At 37.7% G+C, this 26,831-nt stretch overlaps 1 protein-coding gene across 1 annotated transcript in view; it reads right to left on the reverse strand.

The window, feature by feature from the left end:
• The window catches only part of ZSWIM6 (zinc finger SWIM-type containing 6), a 200,894-nt gene that overhangs the window by 40,947 nt on the left and 133,116 nt on the right, over positions 1-26,831 (reverse strand). The window contains exons 4-5 of the mRNA XM_023507586.1: positions 11,663-11,811; positions 7,563-7,713 (exon numbers count right to left, since the gene is read on the reverse strand). Coding sequence (XP_023363354.1) covers positions 7,563-7,713; positions 11,663-11,811 — 300 coding nt within the window. The remainder of the gene's footprint in view (positions 1-7,562; positions 7,714-11,662; positions 11,812-26,831) is intronic.

Consider the following 26,831-nt stretch of genomic DNA (forward strand, 5'->3'; position numbering starts at 1 on the left):
ACATTTGTAAGGCACCTCACTTGGTGCTGGCACACACGGAACACTGGCAGCCTACGGAGCTGGCCCAGCCTTCCCTCAGCTTCCACTGCTTGCATTCTAGCTCCTGGCATCTCTGATTCCCATGAAACCCCTGGGAATCCCAGATGGCTCAAAATGAGGCTTCTCAGACCTCGTTAATTTTTGTAAGCTGCCACTTCAGGGTAAAAAATGGTGAAAAAATTTTCCCTGGCTTGTCTTTCTTCATTTTCACTCTCCCTCTCTCCCTCCACCCTACCACTGATAGTACTCTCTAGATTTACAATTTAGCAAGGAGACTTCTTCCAGCCAGACTTCCTTTGATGGATGTTTCTTGAAGGCAAGTGCAGTCAGTACTAACTCTTAAGAAGCACAAAAAGTAGGGACAGAACTTTTCTAAAAATTGTTACAAGGAAGAAAAGAAGCACTATACCAACGCTCTGACATTCCTATAAGTGACTAATGTGGGAGGAGTATCTATTCCCAATGAACTTATGTTATAAACAGAAAGACAACATAAAGGAAAGTAACTGGAGCCCATTCTTAGTACAAATAATGCTACCAGCACACAACATACATAATACAGTAACACTGAAGTGTACTACAATATCCATAAGGCATCTTAACCTCCAATCAAATCTCTATGGTCTAATATTTAGAATAGGGTTTATATAATAAAACTGCACAATGGGGTGATCTTCAGGTATTGTTACAAATTATTACTTTCTGACTCTATCCCTAAATAATTTAGACAATGAATACTATGTACCATTAAGAATTTCCAACTGGTTAGATAAAAGGATCAAGTGACCCATAAGGACCTCTTTTAATCCCGAGAATCTACTATTTTCTATTAATGCATATTTTAAATTTTTTCCCTTTATTTCACTCTTCCCCATACAGGGTATTGAATGGATAATTAAACCCTAGCAGCTGTAGTCAAGAGAAGGATGGTTGCTAATATTATGCTGAAAGTTTACCATAAGGTTTGCTCACTGTACAGAAATATGCATTCTCTATTTTGGTTAACTTCTAGCCCAAATTAGAAATTACTCTACCTACTTAAAGAAGCAGAGAATAAACCCCTCTTCCCACCCCTACAGCAGGGCAAAACTTGGAGGCCTATTAACCCAAGAATACAGAGCTCTCAGCTTTAAGAGACAGAAAGCAGTAGGCCTACACAGAGAAAGTAACCAGGCCCCAGTAATGAGGATCCAGAAGCGGACAGGCCTTCTGAGAACAGTGCTGGAGGGAAGTAAAGCCTCCTGAGCAATATAATTGACAAAGCCTCTGTATTTAGAGGCTGCTGTGAACGATGCGGGCAGAAGCAGAAACAGACCAGAGTATAGAACTGCTTTACAGAACGGGACAGCTTGTGTGTAGGAGGGGTCTGCGGAGCCTACAGACTACATGAGATAAATAAGTGTTGGCAACTGTGTTGTCATTACCAGGGCCTGGTACAGGCCAGGGCAATGACAGTGAGCTAAGGGTCTTCACAGGCTCCTTCTCAGAGGGATGTGGAAAATAGGATCAAAATTCCATTGTATCCCACGGACAGCATCCAGTCTCTGTATTTATGAAAAGTTTAAGTTTATGATACAATATAGTTCTCAGTCAGTAGCATGTATTTGACTATTTCACATTTTCTGAAGGAATCTAAAGTCAGTGAGTCGCTGTAAACATGGGTGCAGATGGGTAGACTAGACCAGGTAAGCTCAGCTGACTACTGCAGTCAGGACTGTGACACCATGTGTAGACAGCCCAGGCCAGGCAGCTTTTACAGGGGTTAAGGTCACTTACACAAGCATCACTTTGCCCCTGCTCTGCTCTGAGAGACTACCTGGGAGACAGGCATATAATAATCTTTTAAAATAAGTTGAGGAGGTTGTTTAGTTTTTGTGGTTAAGTTTTTGAAGTTGCCGACACCTGGGATCAAATTCCTGCTCTCCTCCTATCACCTGAGGCAAGTTATCAAGCTTCCTTAAGCCTCAGTTCTCTAGGCTGTAAAAATTAGGGCTAATAAGTGTACCTATCTCACAGGGTCATTTTATGGATTAAATAAAATAACACAAGCATTAAGCGCTTAGCATAGTGCCTGACAAATAAATGTCAGCAGCTGCGTTATCAGTAGTAGCTAGACCAAATGGGAAATAAACGCACAAATCTAGGTCCTACGATGCTGATCTACCTCCCTTTTCCTCCTCTTTTAAGTAACAATAAAGAAGTGCAAGGTTGGGTTGAAAATCTTAAAGGCAATATTTTTTGATAATGAATTTGACTGTTCTAATTTATCGTGTCTCCTAATGTTTGCATTTCTCTACACAGTATCTTTATCATCACCAACACTAAGATCAAATACCTAATCTGTTTCTCCGGACACAGCAAGTGCTTAATACATGCTGATGGAGAGGCCACAGTAAGACTTCCAGAAACAAAGCTAACAATACAGCAGCCATAGTGGGATGAAGCAGTAAAGGTGCATTCTCCTTGTGCCCAAGGAAGACAAATTTCCAAGGCAGCAAGCAATCCCTGATATGTAATTCATTAGGATTACATTCCATACTTACAGCTATCTCAAAGTTTTCAAGCAGGGGAGCTCTGGGAATTTGTTTTCTCCATGGCATTAGCAAAGAGGTATAACTACCTCTATGGCAACTACAGTGTGCTTTCTAGTTCTCAAAAAGAAGCACTTACTCCTTAGTCATTCATTAATCACTGCTGTCTTTAAAATGTGGCAAGCTTGAGTGAGTTTGACTTTACCACAGAAACTAAGTAAGGAGCTCAAAACAGTGAGGGGAGGTATTAAGTTAGTTGCTTTCCAAGATGTCTGATGGCATTCCCCAGAAATGTCTCCAGAACTGTCTCCAGTACAGATCCTTTAGAATCTGATTTCTGTGTACAAAGACCCAAAGGCTCTCCTAAATTACTAAGAGTTTCATTTTGAATATGTGACTTAAGCATATGTTTTTCTTCTTATTCAAAATAATTTGAGTGGGTACAGAAGAATCACTATTTGTATCTGGGATGGGAGATGAGACAGCATCTGGGTCCATGAAGATGGACTCAGGTAATTTTTAGTATTTTGTGGTAAATGTGGTCCAAATGGGTGGGATGAATTCCCTACGATTGAACATAGCTAAATTTATCCTAATTCCCAGCACCCTGAATCTGTATACCATTCAATGCAGCAACCTACCAAAGAACATGATAGCTATTGCTTAATAACAAGTCATGAAACTAACCTTACAACAAAATGCAAACTAGAGAGAAACATGGCTAGTTTTGGTCACACAGAGTTAGGTCTCCCAATAGGAAACTGTGGAGAGAACTCTAAGAGACACCACCTTGTTCTTGTCAACTGCGTAAGCAGAGCTCAGTGCAGGCAGGCTCCTGCAACAGCAGCCTGCCCCCTCCCTGAGAGGCAGGATTTATATCCTAGAAAGCATAGCACATGACTCAGCTCAGAAAGAAAAGGTTTTGAAAGTTGGGGGGAAAAACGTATTATGTAATACTTGAAAATGAAAATTGAAGAATTTTTCCCTGTGATAAAACTGTAATTAAACGTTATTTAACTGTTTCCTCTAATGACATCTATTTTAATTAGGTTTTAATAGACTGGCAGCCACAACCTATAGTTTTATGAAGCAAAGTAAAATTACAGTCTAGAAAGACATTTAAGGAAAGAGACCCATCAACACAGATGAAAGGTTACAACATGATCCTCTCATCCCTAAAGACCCCCACAGGAATTAAGTGTGCTGAACAGACATCCATTAGGGCTAACAGTAGGTGTGCTCGCCACCAATCAGCTCTGGGTTGTTCTTTGAAATCCAAGGGTTATTTCTGTGATCAGCTTTCCAGAAAATTTGCATGTCACTGAATAAAAAAATTGAAGAGGTATCAGTTCTATAGCTTCTATTAAACATGCAGCCTTTACCAAATGTGTAACCCTCACCATTCTAAGGGGGCTTTAAGGTTTTAATATATACTTTTTCTCACAGCTGATTGTTATGGCATCATTCATCTTGAGAACACTGCCTTGCATTGGGAAAATGAACATCACGTAGAGAAAGTAAAATTAATATTTGAAAAACTGTCTTATGTACCAGATAAATGTGTCTACAAACGAGATGCACTAAATGGCATCTTAATAGTATGCATCTGTTATCTATTTCATACTACATTATGAAAATCAGGGAATAAATCACAAAAATCAACTCAGACCAAATGAATATCCTAGGCACTCTTATTAGAAAAGAAGAACTGAGAATAATCAGCCCCATTGTTAGCTGGAAATGGGGCGGAGGTAGTGGTTCCGTTGCTACCACAAATAAGTTTGCATACATTTACTTGAAAGAAAAAAGTTAAAATGAGTATCTTACTTTTAAAACTAATTCTGAAACATCAACACTGTGCAATTTTCATAAAGCACATGTAATCAGAAAATTGCAAATCTTAGGGAGGGGGGATGTTGGGTCCTGTGAAAAAGATTTTGTAATCTTCTGGCTGACAATCTGATGGCTCCAAATCCCTCTGCCAAGAAGCAGAGTTACTTGGCTAAGATACTCTCACTTGTACACTTTCATCAGATTAAAGCTTTCATGCCAGAATCTTTTTTTTTTTCCTGGTGTATTAGCCACTGCCAGAAATGGACCCATCGAATCCACTGGTGCTAAGGAGTTAAGCATCTGAGATTTAATTTAACAGTTTCAGCTTTATTAAGCTGTCACAGAGCGGCCCCACTTTGATAACAGTAGCTGCTCCAATTATGGCTTGGTTTAGGGTTGACAAGTATAATGATTCATTCGTGGCACATGAGAAGCAATAAAAGGTTGTTTTGCATTACAGCTTTAAAAATGTGGGCACTTTTTTCATTTAATTTGTCACTTAGCTTTTGCTAAGAGGACATTTAAATTGCAGTAAAAGGCAAATGGGGCTTTTAGTTTAAATGTAATCCCCATATTTAAATGATCTGTAATGGCGCAGTGTTGGAGTGGGAACACTATTGTCTCACAGTGGGTCCTGATGGTGACATGTGACATTTGTATTCAGGTCCTGTATTATCCATGTGGCTAAAGGGCTTCCAATTTCATTTCACAGCCAGAAGCCTGCAGAAAACACCAATTAACTTGCAGATCCCATTTGCCGACAAAACTCAGCCTCTTCTCAATGTCTGGCATCTGGCAGTGCTCAGCATTTAATTCCAAAGCAGAGCCTTGAAGCAATGTGAGCCCTATGTAAGGGCACAAAGTCAAATTCCCCCATTTTATTAAGAAGTAAAAAAGCCTTTCCTTTTGTAGTCCAGAAGCAACTTTTAGTTAATTTTTTGGTGAATGAATATTAAGATGTGATAGTTACTATTACTTCTACGTGAGATTCCTCACAGAACTTAGAGCCCGTTAAAATGGCAAGTGATCTCTGCTTGCCATCAGAGAACACAGGAGAATTTCTAGCAGTCTAGTAATGGGGCAGAGAGCAGATAAAAAAAGAAACACAGAGCAAGACATTGTGCTCTTTACCCTGGACTAAAATAAAAAATCTTGTATACAGCCTGGCCCTTAATTAGAAAGTAGCCCACTAGAGGGTACAACTAGTATCAGCTGGTAGAATCTTCTACCTAATGAGAATTTAGACTTTTGATTGAGGGTTAATGTCAAAACCCACCTGGAAAAAGTAGAATGTGGCTATGAATTTAATGTAAACACCACAAATTTTATTTGACTACATCACTCATGCTTTTTTGGTACCCCAAAAATTTAGTTGGTATTTTCTTCCTAACCAATTACTTATAATTCTAAGTTTCTCTAAGCACTAAAGCTATTTAAATTTTATTCATTTAAGGCCAGGTAAGGTGGCTCACACCTATAATCCTAGCATTCTGGGAGGCTGAAGTAGGAGGTTGGCTTGTGCTCAGGAGTGTAAGACCAGCATGAGTAATAATAGCAAGACCACATCTCTACAAAAAACAGAAAAATTAGCTGGGCATTGTGGCAGACACCTGTAGTCCTAGCTACCCACAAGAGGCTGAGACAAGAGAATTATCTGAACTCAGGGGTTTAAGGTTGCTATGAGCTAGGCTGATGCCACAGTACTCTCGCCTGGGCAAGAGAGTGAGACTCTATCTCAAAAAAAAAAAAAAAAAAAGTTTATTCATTTAATATTAATCCAATGCTTTTTTCCTTAAATGATTCCCTTCATTATAGTTTTTTAATGCTAGTCCTTTTTACTTTTACAAGCCATTTAGTTAGTTCAACATCTACTACAGAGTTACAAAATAAAGAGGATTTACTTAAAAAGTAAACAATTCAGTATTCTATAAAAAATTTGTCTGAACTGTGTGTTACGTTGTTTTCCCTAATCATTACACTGTGCCCCAGGCATCATTCCAAACACATTGAAACTATCTACTGTAGCTACACATTGATTTCAATTTTGACTGAGAAAGGCCACTACCATTGTTTCAGGAGACCCAAGAAAAGTACCAAGACTAAAGTATTACAACAAAACTTAAGAAAAAATGTCAGAGAAAAAGGTTAAAAAAAAAATCTAACAATTGTCAAAGAACAGGCAAACTTCTGAACTTATATCCTACTAATAGGAAAAAAAGAAACTTGTCAAATTCTTTTACCAGCTTACTTCATAACTTTGGATCACAAAATGTCACCTTGTAGAAGTCTTCTAACCCCCTAATTTAAGTTTATGTCTAAAACAGTTAATCTCAAATCTTCACAGATAAGAGCTTCTGTTGATCTGGACTAGACTTGGAGTGAGTCAATATGATGTGGTCCATTACTAGGCAAGAAAAATTTCATCTACACTAGGCTATTCTAATAATTACAACCAGCAATTTCCTCTCCCAAAATTAATATAGGCACTAAATATAATGTTTGTAAAATATTTCGTTTGTTCTTACAGATTTCTTAATAGAAAAATAAGACAGCAAATAGTTTATCTGTATTATTTCCCTAGCAATGAGCACTGTGTACTACGATTCATCTCATCAAAAGTTCCAGTATCCTCTTAATGAACAGAACTAGTGGACTTCTCATTTTTTCAAATACCTATTATATTTCTACCTTTAACTAGCAGGGATATAGGATTATATCTTTTCTATTCTGAGGACGAACGGTTCATCTAAATCTGTTAGCAGCCAAAAATAGTAGAAATATCTAAACTACTTTTGATAATTCCAATGTGGGAAGAAAGGAAAGACAGACTCCAGATTTTAGCTGAATTGATAACAAAATTAATCTAGAAATAAGTAACCAGCTCCACAATACAAAATAGCTATTTTAAAGTAATACAGCTTTTTTCCTGAATATTTAAAATGCAGATTCCTGTGCTTACTTTCCTCAAGATCAGATGATTCAACCCAAAACCCTGCCAAGGTTGTTTTCTGTAAATGCCAGCTCAAATATTGGCTACAAGTTCCATGTGTGAGCAGTTCTCTCTTCAGCAATACAATGGCCATGTTCTTAAAACATTCAGCTATGGGGTTTATCCACAGACATACAGCTCAGTGCCAGTGTGTCAGGAAGCACACTTACCCAGCTCATCCCAGAGTTGCCTGTATTTGTCAGTCATTGCAGTGCCTTGTTGCCTCCAAAGTGACAGGCGAGGGTCAGCCATGAATTGCTCTGTTATCAAGGTCAACATGCGAGCCCCATTGGAGTCCCTCATCTTCAACATTTCCCGCACCTAGTAGGGAAAAACAGGATTTTGGAGAAGCATTAAGGAAAAAAATACCTCCCTGCCAAAAATCTCACGAGATTTTTCTCTACTTCTTCCTAAGAGAATGGGGGTTAAGCCATCACACTAGCACTCTGAAGCAAACATAAGTGTGTAGGTAAAAATCACTCTGTACCCTAAAAACAGCAATTTAGTCAAAGAAATCACTATTCATTATTTTTTAAATTATGTTTTAAAATCCATATGAGGAAAAGATGTTTACCTAGCCTCTTAATTCCAAAAAAATTTTGGATGGGTCTCAGTTATCTGATAAAGATAAGTAATTAAGACACATGTCCAGTACAAACATTTTTTTTTTGAGGTCTTCTTCGGAGTATCTCTCTTATCTAAACCAAGTACACTTTGTGATATAAGATTATGTTCCAAATAAAGTAGAATAAAGTAAAAGTAGGTATTCATGCTTTGACAAACCATAGAAGTGAAATCTGGCACTGGAAATAGGTATCTAACTTAACAAAACAGGTTTCAGCAAGGTGCTCCTGCTTCCTTGCATAAGATGAAATGCCATAACTTTGCTAGCCTAAAGAAATACAATACCAAAGCAAACACAGCAAATAGGCTGGCACTCAAACTGATCGTACTTATCACCAGAGAAGCAGGGCCTGAGTAGAGTCCATTGAGAACTCTTTAGGGATCTTCTAAATAGATTTGGTAAGAATAGCATCTCTCTGTCCTTTGGTTTTTTAAAGAACAGTTTCATTGAGACATAATTCACAGACTATACAATTCACCAATTTAAACTGTACAATTCAATAGTTTTTAACATATTCATGGAGTTGTGTAAGTCCTTCGGTTTTCAGATAAATTAGTAATTTTGCTAATTTCTCACTGAAATTTTTTTACATAAAGAACATCAGCATACTTCTATGTACTCGGATGGGATTTTTTTTTTTTTTTTTTTTGCAATGGTAAAAGGAAACAGAGCGAGCTGTAAGTTCAAGGAATCTCTTGCTTTTTATGAGTGATCCATGAAGCAGAATAACCAACCATTGACCTAATAAGTTAGCTTGGCTTCTCAAGCTGGAACCTCAAGCTCTGTCCATTACTTTTGTGTTACATTTCCCAAATAAAAGAAAGGAGAAAAGAAACATAAACATAAGTCTTTGTGTTTCTAAGTGTCTCCGTAGGAAACCCTAAGTGAAATCATCCATTCCAAAAGTGTGTACTATGTGTTCAACAAATGAGAATCTCAGCTGAGTACCAGTTGTCCCTGTAGGAAATTACTGGAGCAAGGTCTTTAAGCAGTAGAAAGTGTCCTTTTCCTAGGATACTCTCTACCTGAAAGGCAAGAAAAGGAGAAAATGACCTTGAAGCAGCCCAAATGGAGAACGTCATCAGATCTTGCTTCAGACCTTTCCTCTGACAAGCAATAGCACTCTCTCACCTGCTCTAGAATGTGAACCTTATCTAGAACTCAGAAGTACTTCCACCCAGAATCACAAAGGTTGTGCTTCCACAAGGGTTATTTCAGTAATCCTACAAACAAGTTTATTCCCAATACCAAAGCACAAAAAAGTCATGAGCAGGTGAAGACTAGAAGGAAGAAAAGGAGTTGCCATTTATTGGATGTCATTGGCTTTTACATTTATACTTACCATCTAATCCTCACTATGACTATGTAAAGAAGGCCAGATTATAACTGCCATTTTATGAATTGTAAAACCAAACCTCACCGAAGTAAAGTAACTTGCCCAAAAGACAAGGGGAACAGCTGGGATCAGAACCCAGATCTGTCTTACTTCTAAAAGTTATGCTATTTTCAAAATTAGATGTTACTATTAATTCATATGGCATATATAGTGTGTACCTAATATACAGAAATAAACATAGCAACTTCAGACCAGTGTAGTAATACAAATTTCACATTGTTTCCCTAGCCAAGTATACTCTCAGCTTGAAATAGAATACATGAAATACTTCCTATGTGTCTAAATATACCAAACCTTTCACCAGTCTATCAATATTTACCTGATAGATTTCTAACCTAGTACAAAGCAATAGCAATGAAAATACATGTGTTATTACTAAGCATGTCAACTAGAACTCTATATTAACAAGCAGTGAAGTATACCTATACCCTAACAGTAATTTATTCTCAAACTGTTGACTCTGAGGTATTACATGAGTTTCAAGTGCCTGTGAATTACGAAGGAATGATTAAAACATATGAAATAGTTTTAGAGTTATATGTATTTTATTATAAAGTAATTATTAGAAAATCATCAATCTACAGATGGTATAAGTGATAAATCTTTATTTTTTCTTTTCCTTTTTTTTTTGGCCGGGGCTGGGTTTGAACCCACCACCTCCGGCATATGGGCCGGCGCCCTACTCCTTTGAGCCACAGGTGCTACCCAAAGATCTAGTCTCTTTTTTTTTTTTTTTTTTTTGAGACAGAGCCTCAAGCTGTTGCCCTGGGTAGAATGCCATGGCATCACAGCTTACAGCAAGCTCCAACTCCTGGGCTTAAGCGATTCTCTTGTCTCAGCCTCCAGAGTAGGGGGGACTACAGGCACCCACCACAACACCTGGCTATTTTTTGGCTGTAGTTGTCGTTGTTTGGCAGGCCCGGGCTGGATTTGAACCCGCCAGCTCTGGTGTATGTGGCTGGCACCTTAGCCACTTGATTGATTAATCAAAATATACTATTTCCTAACTACACCCAGTAACAGAGTTTATTCTAATTCTGGGCCTGGTGGCTCAGGCCTGTAATTCCAGCACTGTGGGAAGCTGAGGAGGGAGAATTACTTGAGCTCAGGAGTTGAGACTCACTTGAATGAAAGTGAGATTCTGACTCCTGAAAAAAATTTAAAAACCCAGCAGGGTGCCATGGCAGGTGCCTGAAATCCCAGTAGCTTCTGGAGGCTGAAGCAACCGGATGCCCACAGCCAGTCTGAGGTTGCAGTGAGCCATGACACCATTGCACTCTGCTCAGGGCATAGGGTGGGACTCTGTCTCAACAACAACAACAAACGAAAAGAAATAAAAAATAAGAAAGGAAATGAAAAAAAATTAAGAAGCTATGTAACAAAAGGATCAATTAACATAGTTATCTGCTCTCTTTAAACCACTTTAATACATTATCCATAATAATGGCTATACTCCCAATGAAAATATATCAATTTAATATTATTTAAAAGGCATTTATTCATTACTTACAAATGTGTTTATGGTACTCAAAGTTCATTATAAAACAACAGACACAGTTTCTGCTCACAAACAACTCACGACCAAAATAATTTTAATTCTTGGGCCATTAACTTTTGTGATACAAGTGAACAGCAAACACCATCATTTAACAGTATTATCACAGCAACTTTAGGAGATAGGTTACCATTAGCTAATTTTATAAAAGATGAAGACAAAGACTTAAAATCTGATAATGTTCATAGAAAGATCTAGAACTTAAGCCTTAAACTGAGAACTGTACAACTGTAACATCCAGACTTTTGAAAATAACCAAAAAGATATTGACATTATTAGCCTAAATATATAGAGTCCATTCTGTGGATTATACTTAAAGCTATGCTCTTCTTGGGAAAATTTACTAGAAAAAGAAAAAAACTGGAAAAGATGGCATTTTAAATAACACTATGCCATTTTATTTCATTTTTACTATTGAAAGAACGTTTCCAAAATTGTATAAATTATCACTATTTTATTAACAGAAACTGAGAGAGACAAAAATGTTCTGTGTCTTGTGTTAAGGTCATCTAAGCAAATAAAAGCTTGCATTACAACATCAAAGTTTCTATCGGTCAATTAACTTAGACCCTGGTTCTTTAATTGTTTTTAAAAAAGACTTTATCCTGTTATAAAGATGATCATATATAGGCAGTTCCTAAGTTCTTATAACTGTATATATTTAGAATATTTCTTTAAAAATGAATAATCATACCTTTGCAAAGAGTAAATTAAGCTGCTTCCCTGATCCGTGGTACCCGCCCTGGGAAAGAAACAGTTTAACCTGTTCTTGAACCTGCTCTTCATCTAAGTGCCAGCAGTTTTCATCATCTATACTAGCACCTGCTGTTGGATCAGGAGCACCTAGAAATAGAAAGAAAAAAAAATAACACATATGCCAGATAAAAACTCTGTGCTAAAAGGATTTTGAAATAAACTTGACAACAATTATGATTCTCTATTGTTGCCTACACCTTTTAATCTGATCTCAATTTCAATTATACGTACAAACATATGACTGAAAATAAAAACAGGAATCTCTCTTTTATTTCCAGGGCCTTTCCTAATTTATGCTAAGCCAAATGCAGATTACTTTAGAACTGAGATATTTCCATTTTTTTAGGATCAGAGACTCTGTATCTTTAGAGATGAGTTTCTAAGTTCTCTAAAAAATTAAAAAGTCACAAAGTGTTTCTTTGTAAATACCCAGTGTTTACAAAGCTCTACCAGGCAGGACATGCTAGAAGAATGTTCTTCAAAGACATTGAAGAAACAAGTAAACTTAGCACAGTATTTCTCTTTTCTATGTTAATTCAAGAAGTTTTCACCATTATGTGCTGCTGTATAAACTACATGCTGACGTAAGTCTTTAGTTGCAGAAAACCAAAGATTAAAAAGGGAAATCAAGCCTCCTGGGAACAGGCAACGCAGCTGCTGTACTAAACCAGGTTGTTGTATCACCTTGCCAAACTACATAAATATTTTATTGCTGAAGTACACACAAAAGATAACAGCAATATAATAAGCACTATGTGTGTGGACTACTCTAGAAATTCAAAAATTACAGATTATTTAGGCAAAAATTTAGGTAAAAATTAAGTTTCATTATTAACAAAATAAAATGGAATTTTAAGGTCTTAGATCCATAAGTAATACCAAATATTTTAAATAAAAAACCATTCATCCCTAGTGTGTCATTTCTTTATCAACCCTTTAGAAAATCATTTGTAGGTAAGGTTTTATATTATTTTCCCTGTCTTCTAATGATCTAATGCAGACTCAATTAACCAAGGAAATAATCACTAGTATCTGCTTAGAACCAGGGTCTACTAGTCTCTACTAGTTCCTGGATGGCAGCGGGTCTGTGAACATCCATAATAGTGTACATTCATTCATTCTTTCATTCAATCAGCTAGTCAGCATGCTTACTGAGTGCCTGACTTGGTATCAGCCTCTCTGCCAGACTTGGGGGTAGAATGGTATACAAAAATTGAGTTCCTGGCTTTGCCAAATGTACAGTTTAATTCAGAGGCTTTCAAACTTTTCTAACCAAAAATTGCAATAAATACATTTTATATCAATTTTAACACTTATATGACTATATGCTTATGCAATTAAAGCTATCTATTTACCTGCAGCAAAATTTTGATGATTAAAAAAAACCTTAATGGAAGAGAAGTCTGACATTTTCTATTCTATTTCATTTTTTAAAAGGGGCTTTCCACAAATTTTTAGTACTAATTCCATAACTTATAATAAGTTTGCAACATATTATTTGAAAAACACAGTTTTAACTGTTTGAAATAAACATTAACTTAATAATCACACATATAAATGTCTAATAGTAAGTGGTAATAATTATTCAAAGGAAGAAGACAGGGTGCTAGAAGAGTCTACAGCAGAGAGCTCGGACTTGGCCTTGGATTGCTAGGGTAAGCGTACCTTGAGGAAATGGCACTGAGCCAAGATCTGCCTCATGTAGATTAGAAGTTAATTAGAAGCTAACTAAAGGCAGAAAAAGAATGGGATGGGTCTGCATGTGAGACGAAGCAAAGAACTTGGACAGAGGTCTCAGGAACTCAGGAAGAAACCTGATGCATGGAGGAAGCAAACAAAGCTGGTCTGTGCAATCTAGAGTAGAGGATGAGGGGGAAGAGCAGTACAAGACAATCTTGGAGGAAAGAAGCAGGATCCGACTACTCTGAGGGCCTTGGCTGAGGAGTTTTTACCCTGAGAGTAATGAATGGGAATTCACAACAAGGGTATCCAAAGTAGAACGGACTACTCCAGACGGGAGAAGATGTTTTCTCCTGATGTGTTATCAATTTCAACACTCCTATCATAGAATATTATGTAGCCATAAAAAGAAATGTGGAGATTTTCTGTTAGTACAATGGAAAGATGTCCAGGACATACTATTGATTGAAAAAAATCAAAAAGGAAAGTTTACATAGCCTAGGACCTTTCTGGTAAATAATGAGGCTTTAAAAAGAGGATGTGTATCTCCCATAGAGTATCTTAGAAAGGCATTTAAAATGAGGATGGGTAACCTAGTTACATGGGGGAAGGAGATTCTTCCTTGAATACCTTCTCATACTTTTAAAGATTTGCAACTATGTAAATTATGTATCTAAAAAATATCACTATCTGAAATGCAAAGGATGAATTATGGAGTAAAAATACATAGTAACAATATGCTATTTTGATGGTCTGCATCCAGGATGATGATAGCTTGAAAAACAGCTTAAGACAAAAATAGAGAATCTTAAAAGATTTTAGGACACAAATTCAACAAGACTTGAAGAAGTGAGTATGTGAGGAATGGAGGTCAGAGGTGGAGAGAAACATGGGTTTTGGATTAAACCAATAGACAGAACACTGGACATCTTGCTGACACTCAGACCACCAGAGAAGGACCAGGTTTGGGAATGGAAGGAGAGTACTGTCATTCTGTTTCAGACATGGTGAATATGAAGTATGTTTGAGACAGCAGAGAAGATTTCAAGCGGGAAGCTGGACAAACTACGGGCAGCTGTATTGGTTAAGAGCTTCTAAGACCAAGCATTAAGAAGGGCAACCTTTAAAGGCTGGGTAAGTTAATGAGTTAGGATGACAATAGGAAGGAGTAGCCCTTAGGAAGAAATGGAGAGACCAGCTCTTTCAGAAGTAAGGAGGAAAAAGTTGTTCCAAGCATGGACTGGACAGCTAGGTACATGGAGCTAGGATGTGCCTAGCTCCATGAGAGCAGGAATTTTATCTACCTTGCTTACCAGTGTTTCCTAACACACAGCCACTATTAGGTAATCAATTAATGAGGGTGGGAAGTGAGGGAGGGGAGGGGAAGTGAGGGAAAGTGGGAGACAGAAACATATTTTCCCCCCTAGAAAATGAATTCTCATTTAAACAGTTAAGAACCTTTATAGGGAGAGTTATGAAGTTCTGAGGAAAGAAACTGTACAGGATGTAAACAGAAAAATACACCATGCTCGTGGACTGGCAGAATCAACATTGTTATAATGGCCATGCTACTCAAAAGTGATTTACAGATGCAACGCAGTTCCCTTTAAAATACCAACACCACTTTTGCAGATCTAGAAAAAACAGTTTTATGCTCTGTATGGAACCAGAAAAGATCCCAAATAGCCCAGGCAACCTTATATAATAATATCAAAGCAGGAGACATCATTGTACTGGACTTCAAGCTATACTATAAGGCTACAGGAACCAGAACAGCATGGACTGGCACGAAAAGAGACACAGGCCTGTGATTCAGAACCAAGAACCCAGACATGAAATCATTCTCATATTCCCTCTGATTTTTGACAAAACAGATAAAAACATATACCGGGGGAAGAATCCCTGTGTAATAGATGGTGCTGGGAAAACTGTACAGCCACATGCAAAAGACTAAAATAGGATCCACATCTCTTACCACTCAGAAAAATTCACTCATAATGGATAAAAGACTTAAACCTAGGGCAGAAAACTATAAGAATCTTAGAAGAAAGGTTGGAAAAACTCTTACAGATACTGGCCTAGGCAAAGAATTCATGAAGACAACCCTAAAAGCAATTACAACAACAAAAACAAACAAATGAGACTGATCAAATTTTAAAAAGCTGGCTCAGCGCCTGTGGCTCAAGCGGCTAAGGCGCCAGCCACGTACACCCAAGGTGGCGGGTTCGAATCCCCAGCCCGGGCCCGCCAAGCAACAATGATGGCTGCAACCAAAAAATGGCCAGGCGTTGTGGCGGGCGCCTGTAGTCCCAGCTACTTGGGAGGCTGAGGCAGGAGACTCGCTTGAGCCCAGGAGTTGGAGGTTGCTGTGAGCGTGATGCCACGGCACTCTACCCAGGGGGATAGCTTGAGGCTCCGTCTCAAAAAAAAAAAAAAAAAAAAAAATTTAAAAAAGCTTCTGTGCAGCCACAACATAATCAAAAGAACAAATAGACAACCCACAGAATGGGAGGAAATACTTGCATTCTGCATATCTGATAAAAGACTGATGACCACAATCTATAAAGAACTTAAGCAAATCAGCAAGAAACAACCAAACAACCCCATCAAAAAATGGGCAAGGGCTGGGCGCGGTGGCTTGTGCTTGTAATCCTAGCACTTTGGGAGAGGTCGGTGGATAGCTTGGACTCAAAAGTTCAAGATCAGCCTGAGCAAAAGCAAGACCCCCTCTCTACTAAAAATAGAAAATCTAAGGCAAGAAGATCACTTGAGCCCAAGAGGTGGAGGTTCCTGTGAGCTATGATGCCACAGCATTCTACCCAGGGCAAAAGCTTGAGACTCTGTCTCAAAAAAAAAAAAAGTGGGCAAAAGACATGAACAAAAACTTTTCAAATAAAGATATGCTTATGGCCAATAAACTAACACAAAAAATGTTGAACATCTTTAATCATTAGGCAAATGCAAATCAAAACCACAATGAGATGATCACCTAACTCCAATGAGAATAGCTCGTATCAAAAAGTCCCAAAACGGCGGCACCTGTGGCTCAGTGAGTAGGGGGCCGGTCCCATATACCAAGGGTGGCAGGTTCAAACCCGGCCCCAACCAAACTGCAACAAAAAAGACTGGGCATTGTGGCAGGCGCCTGTAGTCCTAGCTACTTGGGAGGCTGAAGCAAGAGAATTGGTTAAGCCCAAGAGCTTGGAGGTTGCTGTGAACTGTGACACCACAGCACTCTACCGAGGGTGACAAAGTGAGACTCTGTCTCTAATAAAAAAAAAAAAAAGGTCCCAAAACAACAGATGCTGGTGTGGATGTGGAGAGAAAGGAACTCTTACACACTATTGGCAGGGCTGTAAACTAGTGCAATTTCTATGGGAAATTGAACAGAGATACCTCAAAGAATTTTAAAAAGACCTACCATTTGATCCAGCAATTTCACTGCTGGGTATATATACCCAAAGGGAAAAAAAGGTTGTTTTACAAAAAGGACACCCGCACTCGAACATTTATAGCAGCATAATTCACAACTGCAAAGACGTGGAAACAACCCAAGTGTCCTCCAATACACAAATGGATTAGTAAAATGTGGCATGTGCATACTATGGAGTACTGCTCAGCCATAAAAAATGGTGAGCTAGTATCTTTTTGAACAACCTGGACAGAACTGGAAACCATTCTTCTAAGCTGAACATTAGAATAATGGAGAAACAAACACATGTACTCAACACCAAACTGGAAGTGATGGTAAGTGCACATATGGAAGTAAATCTCAATGAAAACCAACCTGAAAGCGGAGAAGAGAGGATGGGTACATTTACACCCATTGGCTACAGTGCACACTATCTGGAAGAAGGGCACACTTAAAACTTAGACTCAATCTGTACAAAAACAAAGTATGCAAACAAAACATGTGTACCCCCTCCTAACATTCTGAAATTACAAAAAACCCAAACTATTACAGTTAAAAGTGAATAAATGTATAATAAAAGGTTAAGCATCACTGTGAAGCATTCTCTCAGACATTGTTAATTTCCTCTTCACAATGTCACCTGGAGGCAAGTGTAGATCATGAGCCCCATCCTACAGAAGAACTAGGGTCTGGGCAGCTGTGACTCATTCACAGTCACACTGCTAATCCAGCCTCCTGATTTTCTTCCTGCCAATCAACATATCCCTGAACACTGAAACTAAAATTGAGCCCTTAAGTCACCAAGGCTGGGGCAAAGATGAATTTAAGGAAAAGTACTAGTAAATTTCTAGGCATTAGTTTGCGAGTTTCTCCTTAACAAGAAGCTTTAAGGACACACAATGCTATTGAAAGTTAATGACTAGGTCTATACCTGTTTGCCAAAGAAATCCAGAGCCTCAATTCAGCCCACCTCTTTCATTCTAGGGAAACACATGTGTGCAGACAGACAGACAGACAGACAAACACACACACACACCCCTGGACAGCTACACATTCTTTACCTGAGTGTATCAAGAGAATTTCCAAACAACTAAACTATAGGAGCCAGACTTATTTTTAATTTCTTCTCAATATCTTCCTTGGAAATCTGACGTATCCATCCTTATCCTCTTCTTAAGGAAAATTCCAAGGTAGCTACCTATCATTCATTTCCACTGTTCTGCTGATAAACTAAGCTAAATAAATGCAATTTCTATCTTCATGGTGGTTATTTCTCTCAATCAATACCTACAGATTTTGGTTTTCCAAGTGGAGAAATGTCTAATAGCAAATGTGTAAATAAATGAATTATATTTTCTCAAGTTTTTAATGACATTAAGTGCTATGATTTGAAAACTGTCCCCTCTAAAATTCATACTGAAACTTAATCCCCAATGTGGCAGTTTTGAGAGGTGGGGCCATTATGAGGTGATGAGATCATGAAGCCTCTGCCCTCATGAAAGGATTAATCCATTCACAGATTACTGTATTAATGGCCTAAGAGATTAATGGATTATCATGGGAGGGAAAGGGGCATCTTGAAGAAAAAGAGGGACCTGAGTTCGCATGTTGCCTGATGCTGTCACCAGATGTAACCCCTCAACCTTGGACTTTGCAGCCTCCATCACTGTAAGAAGTAAGTTCCTTTTCTTTACGAAGTTATTCTCTTATAATCAACAGTAAACAGACTAATACATCAAGGTTTTGATTTTTGGTTTTGTTTTGTATTTTTTTTGGTAAGCTAGTCTTAGAATTAACTTACTTCTTCAGGGTACTTAGGAATAAAGGAAGGTATTGGTGAAGAAAATGTTCCAAAGTCTACACACAAGTTGAAAGGATGTGCAGAGAGCTCCCAATCTTGAATAAGAAACTCAGCTTTCAATTCCACGCACCATTTAGAAAAACTACACATCCTCCAGCAAATCACTTAAGCTCCTAAGGCCTCCATTTCCTCAACTCTAGAATTCTATAATGTAGGAATAATAAATTAACTCAGCAAAAAGGAATAAGAAATCTGCTCATGTGATATAAAAAACTTCCTAACTTAGTATTAATAATGCAAGCAAAGATAACTAGTTGATAAATAAAACATAAATTTACTCTGTATATAACTCAACATTCTAGAAATAAGACCATGTACACTATACATTGAAGACCAAAAAATTAAAATGTCTATACCAACAATAATACCCCTAAAGTAAAAAGTCACATATTTAACTTTAATGCTGAGATTTAACTATTTAAATCCTAATGTCTTTACTACATGCATTTACAGTCTTGCCTAAGTCTTATTTAAAATGTAAGACTTTCCAAATTAATTTCTACTTGTTAATGGCTGTTTAAAATCAAAGACAAACCTCTCAGCATTTAGCTTTGGGAAGGGAATGAAAAAAGAAACATAATTCATCTATTTATACATTTGCTATTAGATATTCCCCACGTCGGGCAGTAACCAGAATCTGTATATAAGTAAATTAAATGGTCTATTAAAATGTTTTAAAGCCAATCATGTTTTTTATCGTTATTTATATTTATAATTATAAAGGCTGTAATATTTACAACTATATAATTAATCTTTGTGGATATTTTATTATAGAGGCTTAATTCTTCAAGTTTCAAGCCTTCGGGGAAAGTGAAATCATTTGTTGAAAAAGAGTAAAAGTGTAATTGTTTCTTATTCCTAGACATGATTCCCAAGTTTGATTTACCTTCCCACCTTGATAATGTAATACCACAGAGGAAAGCAAAACAGAATTCATGGACATAAAGAGCCACCAAACAAGTCTATGGCTTTCCCTCCCTCCTGTTTGATCTGATCTGGTTCTGAATTAGTTTTGTTTTACTCCAACATCAAAACTCCTTGCCCCAGTGATTCCAAAATTTAAGACCCTATCAAAATTCTTAGAGTTAGTCACGGTGCCATGTACCTGTAGTTCTAGCCATTGAGGAGGGAGAAACACTTGAGCCCAGGAGTTTGAGTCCAGCCTGGGCAACACAGCAAGACCCCATACTTTAAAAAAAAATTCCTGAGGCATACTGTGAAAACCAGACACCAAGACATCACTTTGACCCCTTGAATCAAAGTATATTTCTGGGATACAAAATGAAAGGGGGAATTCTGTATTTGGAGACATGCTCACAATTGGCTTATGCTGTGTCTGGGTTTGAATGGGAGGCTTTATTTTTCTCTTCCCTTACTGTGCTGGAAAACAGATTCAAAACAAGAAACAGTGAACGGCTCTACTTTACACAGTTAATATTTTCATCTTGACTAGTAGCTAACTGCAGTAACTCTGTTGTCCAGATAATGCTTTTAATCATTTATAACAGTGTCTCTTTTTGTTAAAATTAAATTATGAAATTCTGTCTGTTTAGGCAGAATGCGGGCAGCAGATGTCTACACTGCAATGGTGATTAATTTAGCCTCTTTTGTGGGACCTGCAGAAGAATGCCATCTCCTACAGTTGTAATGTTTGCTGTTAAAGCTGGGAAACGTTAACTTGGTGGCTTTCAAAGTCAATGGTACACCTGTCTTAGAAGCTGAAAGCAAAATCCTAACATCAACTACTGGCATTGAGAGGCAAAAAGAAAGACAGCAAACTTTAGCAATTCAGACTTTAACAAAGTCTTTCTTTAGAGCAAAGAGGAAAAGAAGACTGCTGAAAAATAATGAATGCTGAAGTAAACACACTCTTCAGAAATAGTTTAAATTTTATCTTTAAATAAATTCTCACTTCAAGGTAGTGACTAATGCTTTCATTTCAATTTATAATCTTGCTGTAGTTAAAACAGCCAGAGCCTCATCACAGTCTATCCGCCATGGTCAGTCAATGTGATTTTACTGACATGATACATTATAGTGTCCTCGCAGAGAGCCGTGAGAGGACAACCTGTTTTCTTTATGATGTGGGCTAATGACAGAGGAAGCCCTGGCATGCGCCCCCAGCAAACCACCTTCCTGTCAGCTAAATGCCAAGGAAGTAAATAAGCAGCTCTGGCATCAGCATCCATCTCCAGGTACTCAAATACACCTGCCAGGGTTTATGGCCCCTCCTCGATTATTTTCCTCTCTTCTGACTTTATTGCTCATCTCTTATTATCATTTAATTTGCTTCAGGAGTACAACAGTATACTTATTTATGTACAGAAATAATCATGTTTTTAAATAGATAAAAAGCAATAAAGTACTTATATATTCTCCAATGCTTATTAAAAAATGCAGAGTACAAAAACACAGAGTGCATAACAGGTAAGTCATTTTCCATTACTTATCTATTAAATGTTATTAATGACTACTGGCTATACAAATATAAATAAATGGAAAGTTCGCAGAAAGTCTTATTTTTTTCCATAATCAAACTCTTCACATTTATTAAAAGACAATCACTATATTTGCAGGCTCTAACAAATCATTTTAAAAGGCTTTTTAAAAAACTTGTTCACAAATATTTTCCTCAACTATTTACCACTGTCCTTGAAGACTCATAGCAATTGCCACATCACAATGATGGTGATATCAGCAACTAATATTTTACTACTTTAACTGTCCTGACCTTGGAAAATAGGCAGTCTTTATTGTCCAATCAAGGAACCTGGGGCCTGAGGAGATTCAGTGACTTGCCCCTCATAACAAAGCTGGCAGAGAAAGGGCCAGTATTATAACCTGGGCTGTCTAACTGGAAAGCTGGCACTCTTCAATACTCTGAAGAGCCTTAATATGAAAACTCACGTGTGGCAGAGACAGAAACAATACACTCATGCTAGCCAGCATGGAGAGATGCACAAGTCAGTTAAATAAAACAGGATGGGGAAGGAAACTGCTCACAGTTAGCAGTGACCCTTTGTAAATTATGAGGGTTGGGGTGGTGTCACATGAGTAAAGGGTGTGAGGAAAGACCAGATTTAGAGGTGAAGAGAGGATGAAGGTTACCGAGCTTAAAGTAACCTGGCTGTCTCTCCATTATCCTAGCAAATTCCCCATGAGCTAGAGGTTTATGACTCTTCCAAATCAAGAGATGGAAATAATTCCTTTGCTCAAGTGCAATGTAAAAACTCTTCATGTGAAGAAAAAAATTAGTATCACATGTACATGATCATAGAATCCATCATTGTTTTAAAAAAAAATACTTAAATTTTGAATACTTTAATTTTGATATTATGAAACATCAAGTTTTAGTTATAACTTAAGGGTTCAACTAATAACTTTGGGAGGGAAATCTGGCAGCAATTACAAAAATCAAATTGCACATTTGATTGGCACAATTGGCATTTCTACAACTAAGAATCTATTATTCAAAAATATTTGCATAAGTTCACATACACATAAAGGAAGGTCACAGCAGCACTGTATATAGTAAGGGAAAATGGTAACAAATTCCTCAACGTCATCCAGTAAGTTAATAGTTAAATATGTCCATACTATGGAATGCTATACTTTTTTTTAATTACTTTATTTATTTATTTATTTTTTGGTTAAGAAATAGACTCTTGCCTTGTCACCCAGGCTAGAGTACAGTGGTATGTATGATCAAAGTTCGCTGTAATCTTGAACTCCTGGGCTAAAGCATTCCTCCTGCCTCAGCCTTGTGAGTAGCTAAGACTACAGACACGAGTCACCACACCTGGCTTAGTTTTTGATTTTTTGTAAACACACAGTCTTACTATGTTGCCCAGGCTGGTCTAGAACTCTTGGCCTAAAGCAATCTTCCCAGAGAGCTGGGATTACAGGCACAAGCTTCCATACTTGGCCTTAAACAATAGTAGAAAAAAATTGTACTAACAATAAAATATTCATGATCTGTAAGAAAAAAAAGCAAACTGACAAGCACATTATCTTTTATTTTAAAATTTCAAATATATGTGTGCTCATCTCTGTACAGGTGTGTTCATAAAGAAAAATGGCTCACAGAATATAAACCATGCTGTCAGCAGTGGCTGCCTTGGAAGGAAGGGTTCTGCTGGAGGCTAAAGGAGATATTGAGAATGGGGAACCAACACAGACTTGCCCTTTTATATACTTCATATACATCTTCTATAATGTTCCCAATACGCATTCTCATTTCTTTAATTTCTCTAGGTTTCACACTACTTCCCCCTGAGATAGTGTATTTTGAATTCTCTCCTATAGAATATATTTGCTAATAATAGTGACCACCAGGAGATTGTACTTTTGTTTCAACAACTGTCAACACCACAATGTTCTCCGACAGAAAGGATATGCTTATAATAATCAAATTATCTCCCTAGGATACTTGCAAAAACTGGTTGCTAAAGCAAGCTCCATTATAGTGAACACAACCATCCACAGGGAAATAAAAGGAAGAGAGATGTGACGTGAGGCCTCCACGAGATGACTCCAACTGTCAGTCACTGGTACATATAGAGCATGTGTGTGTTCATATCCTCAAAGAATAAATCTCCATGCTTCTACTAAGAATAAAACAGAATGAAAGATGACAGAGTGTAACTTTTTGTTTAATAAATACGAGTGCATATTAGGTCTTAAGTACTGCACTTTGGGAGGCTATCAAGATACACAGGCCATAGTTTCATAGTTTCAGCTCTGATGGAACCTACAATCAAATGAAAATTCAGAGCTGTGCAATGAAGATAGGACTGCTGAGTAGATTTGCTTATTTATTTTCAAATATCTGGGAAAGCCTGAACAGACTCATATTACATAAGGTGGCTGGCATACAAAGGCATTCAGAAGCTAAGTTAAGCAGGACAGGCAGGCATGAATGGAATTCCTGGTCTTGGTTTTCTAAAAACCATTCTCAAACAAACTGAAATGGACGAACACACCTAAATGTACAAATAGGGAGAAACTATGAGCAGGTACCTGCACCTTTGCACCTACACCTAGGTTCCTCCTACGTTTCTATAGATACACAACTGGGAAGAACACAGAGTCAGAAGTAGAAGAGATCTTAGATGTCATGTGTTAACCCCCATCTGATGTGAATAAATCCCCTGTACATTTGGCTGAGATGGCATCTCTGGGCACATGACAGGGAAAGAAGGGATAGGCACAGCCTACTCTGGGGATTGGCCCCGGCTGTGGGAGTAAAAGGATCACTGAAATGACCCTCCTTTACTCCCACCACTGCTCCAGGTGGGAGCCAATGCCATAGTTTCACCTCCAGCTGTGTCCCTTTACTGTAGTCCACCAAGTATAAGCTAGCCCATAGGGAAATCAGGGAAAGAAAAAGATCACGAGAGAAAATGGAGGAAGAGAAGTAAATAGGTGCCAGAAATTCAGTGGAAATCGAGACAACCTTCAACTCCGATACCATCCATCCCTCAACTAGGTTTTGCTGTCTTCTTAACTATGAGTACGTATGTGGATACCCAACATGAGGCAAGCTCATTCATCTTCTTTTATTATTACACATGTACACCTCATTAAAATTCCCTCAACACTGTTAGAGAAGATTATGAGTATTTTAAATATAATAAATAATAAGTTCCATCCAAAGTCACACAATTAAAACATAACAGAGACAACAATGGCCTTCAGACCTCCAGATTTAAAGTTCAATGTTCTGTCCCTACACCACAATTTACCAACCCTCAATATATCTCCTTTAACAGGAAGCATAAAAGACAAAAACAGATCAAGCTGACTAAGAAAGCAGACTTTAAAATCAATAGATTGTATTAGTACTGAGCAGTGCCTGTGGCTCAGTGGGAGGGCATCGGCCCCATATACAAAGGGTGGTGGGTTTGAGCCCAGACCCAGCCAAACTGCAACAAAAAAATAGCTGGGGGTTGTGGAGGGCACCTGTAGTCCCAGCTACTTAGGAGGCTGAGGCAAGAGATTTGCCTAAACCCAGTAGTTGGAGGTTGCTGTGAGCTGTGACACCATAGCACTCTACCAAGGGCAATAAAAGTAAGATTTTTTTCTCTAAAAAAAATCTTTAAAAAGGGAAGGTGATTGGTGGGGTCACCTCTATGGTTATCTTATAAGGGTACAAGTGAATCTTTCTAAAAGCAGAGTATGAATGTCTTAACATGATAACTAAGAAAATGACATGAAGGCTACATTAACCAGCTTAATGAGATTATTTCAAATTATATGTGAAAACACCACACAAAAATGTTCTTCTTAGCAAAGTATCACAAGAATGGAAGAAAAAGTATCCAATGTACACACCTCTATTATGAAATTAATTTATACCTTTTATATGAAAGCTATAACCTAATAACAGCCTAAGAATATGGGGAGGAGGAGGGAGAAGGGAGGGGGGAATGGGTGGAGGGAGGGGGATTGGAAGGATAACTTCTGAGGTTTACCTTGACAAGGGTACAAGTGAATTTTTCTAAGAGTAGAATATGAACATTTTAACACAATAACTAAGAAAATGACATGAAGGTTATATTAACCAGTTTGATGGAAGTGTTTCAGATTGTGTGTTAAAACACCACACTGTACCCCAGAAGTGCATTAATGTACATAGTTACCATTCAATAAAAAAAAAAAAAGACTACGAAAACACCACACTGTACCTGGTAATTGCAATAATGTACACAGCTATGATTTAATTAAAAAAAAAAAACTTAAAAAAAAATAGTATTAGTACTTAGAAATCAATAAATCTCTAGGTAAGTACTTAGCAAAGATACCAGCTTCTTTTATAAGAATATGGAAGCTTTTATTAGAATATAAAAAACTGAGAGCAAACAATTTTGCTTTAAAAGCTACAACTGGCTATCTCCTTGGTGGGCCATTAAAATGAACAGCCATTCTTAGCATACAGTGGTTAATTTTATGATCTAATTACGATTATGTGGAAAATTTTATGAAAACACATTGCAATGTAAGAGGTCTACTGACAAGTACTGAACTATTACAATGACTACGTCTATATGCCAACAACCTTCACTGACTCTATGACTTTGGATAAGTCAATAACCTATTCTGCCTAGTTTCTTCATGTACAATCTATCACAATTATAATTCACAATATCGGCTCGGCACCTGTGGCTCAAGCGGCTAAGGCGCCAGCCACATATACCTAAGGTGGCAGGTTCGAATCCCCAGCCCGGGCCCGCCAAGCAACAATGACGGCTGCAACCAAAAAATGGCCAGGCGTTGTGGTGGGCACCTGTAGTCCCAGCTACTTGGGAGGCTGAGGCAGGAGACTCGCTTGAACCCAGGAGTTGGAGGTTGCTGTGAGCTGTGATGCCATGGCACTCTACCCGGGGGGATAGCTTGAGGCTCCGTCTCAAAAAAAAAAAAAATTCACAATATCTAGCTTACAAAGAAATTGTGAGAAACAGTGCATCAATGAGACTTGAAAAAAAGCTTTCAATTCCTCAGGTCAAAATTCTTTAAAAAATAAAATATTTCAAGATCATAAGGAAAAGCAACTAATAGAATTTTAAGGAGCATTAGGATAAGTTCACAAGGAAAATGGAAAAAACAAAGTTATCAACATATTTTGTATTCACTTATAAATTATATTACACCTTGTTCCAAAAGGTGAACTAAACCTCACCTTATGATACCAACTAATCAAGTCTAAATCATATCTTTATCCTATTTATCTAGCAAGGTAACAGCGATGCTCTTTCTTAGTGAAAAATTAAATCCTCCCAATATTCAAGACATTTTTCTCAAAGAAAAACATTATACCCAGAAAAACATTCAAGTACTGCATTAGAAACAATTTAAAAAGAATGTTTTGGGAGGCAGGTGGGACCGCAGAGTCAACAACTGCAAAACATTTTTAATCCCACCCCCTACTAAGTCATTAATCTAACAATTAAAATAAGACCCTCCAGGGAACAGATTTCCCATTTCATCACTTAAGGTCATGGCCTGCTTCCTAACTCTTCTTTTTTACTACTTGTCAAACTAGAATGGAAGGCAGAAAGCAGCTCATGTAATTGGCCCATTTCCAGGCAGGGAGCAAATCTGATGATAAATTAAGTGAAGAAAAAGCTGGTGGGATAGACTGCTCAAGTTCACTGC

The sequence above is a fragment of the Otolemur garnettii genome, unplaced genomic scaffold (assembly GCF_000181295.1).
Source record: "Otolemur garnettii isolate 467f Iridium unplaced genomic scaffold, OtoGar3 scaffold00005, whole genome shotgun sequence".
In the NCBI taxonomy this organism is placed as follows: Eukaryota; Metazoa; Chordata; class Mammalia; order Primates; family Galagidae; genus Otolemur; species Otolemur garnettii.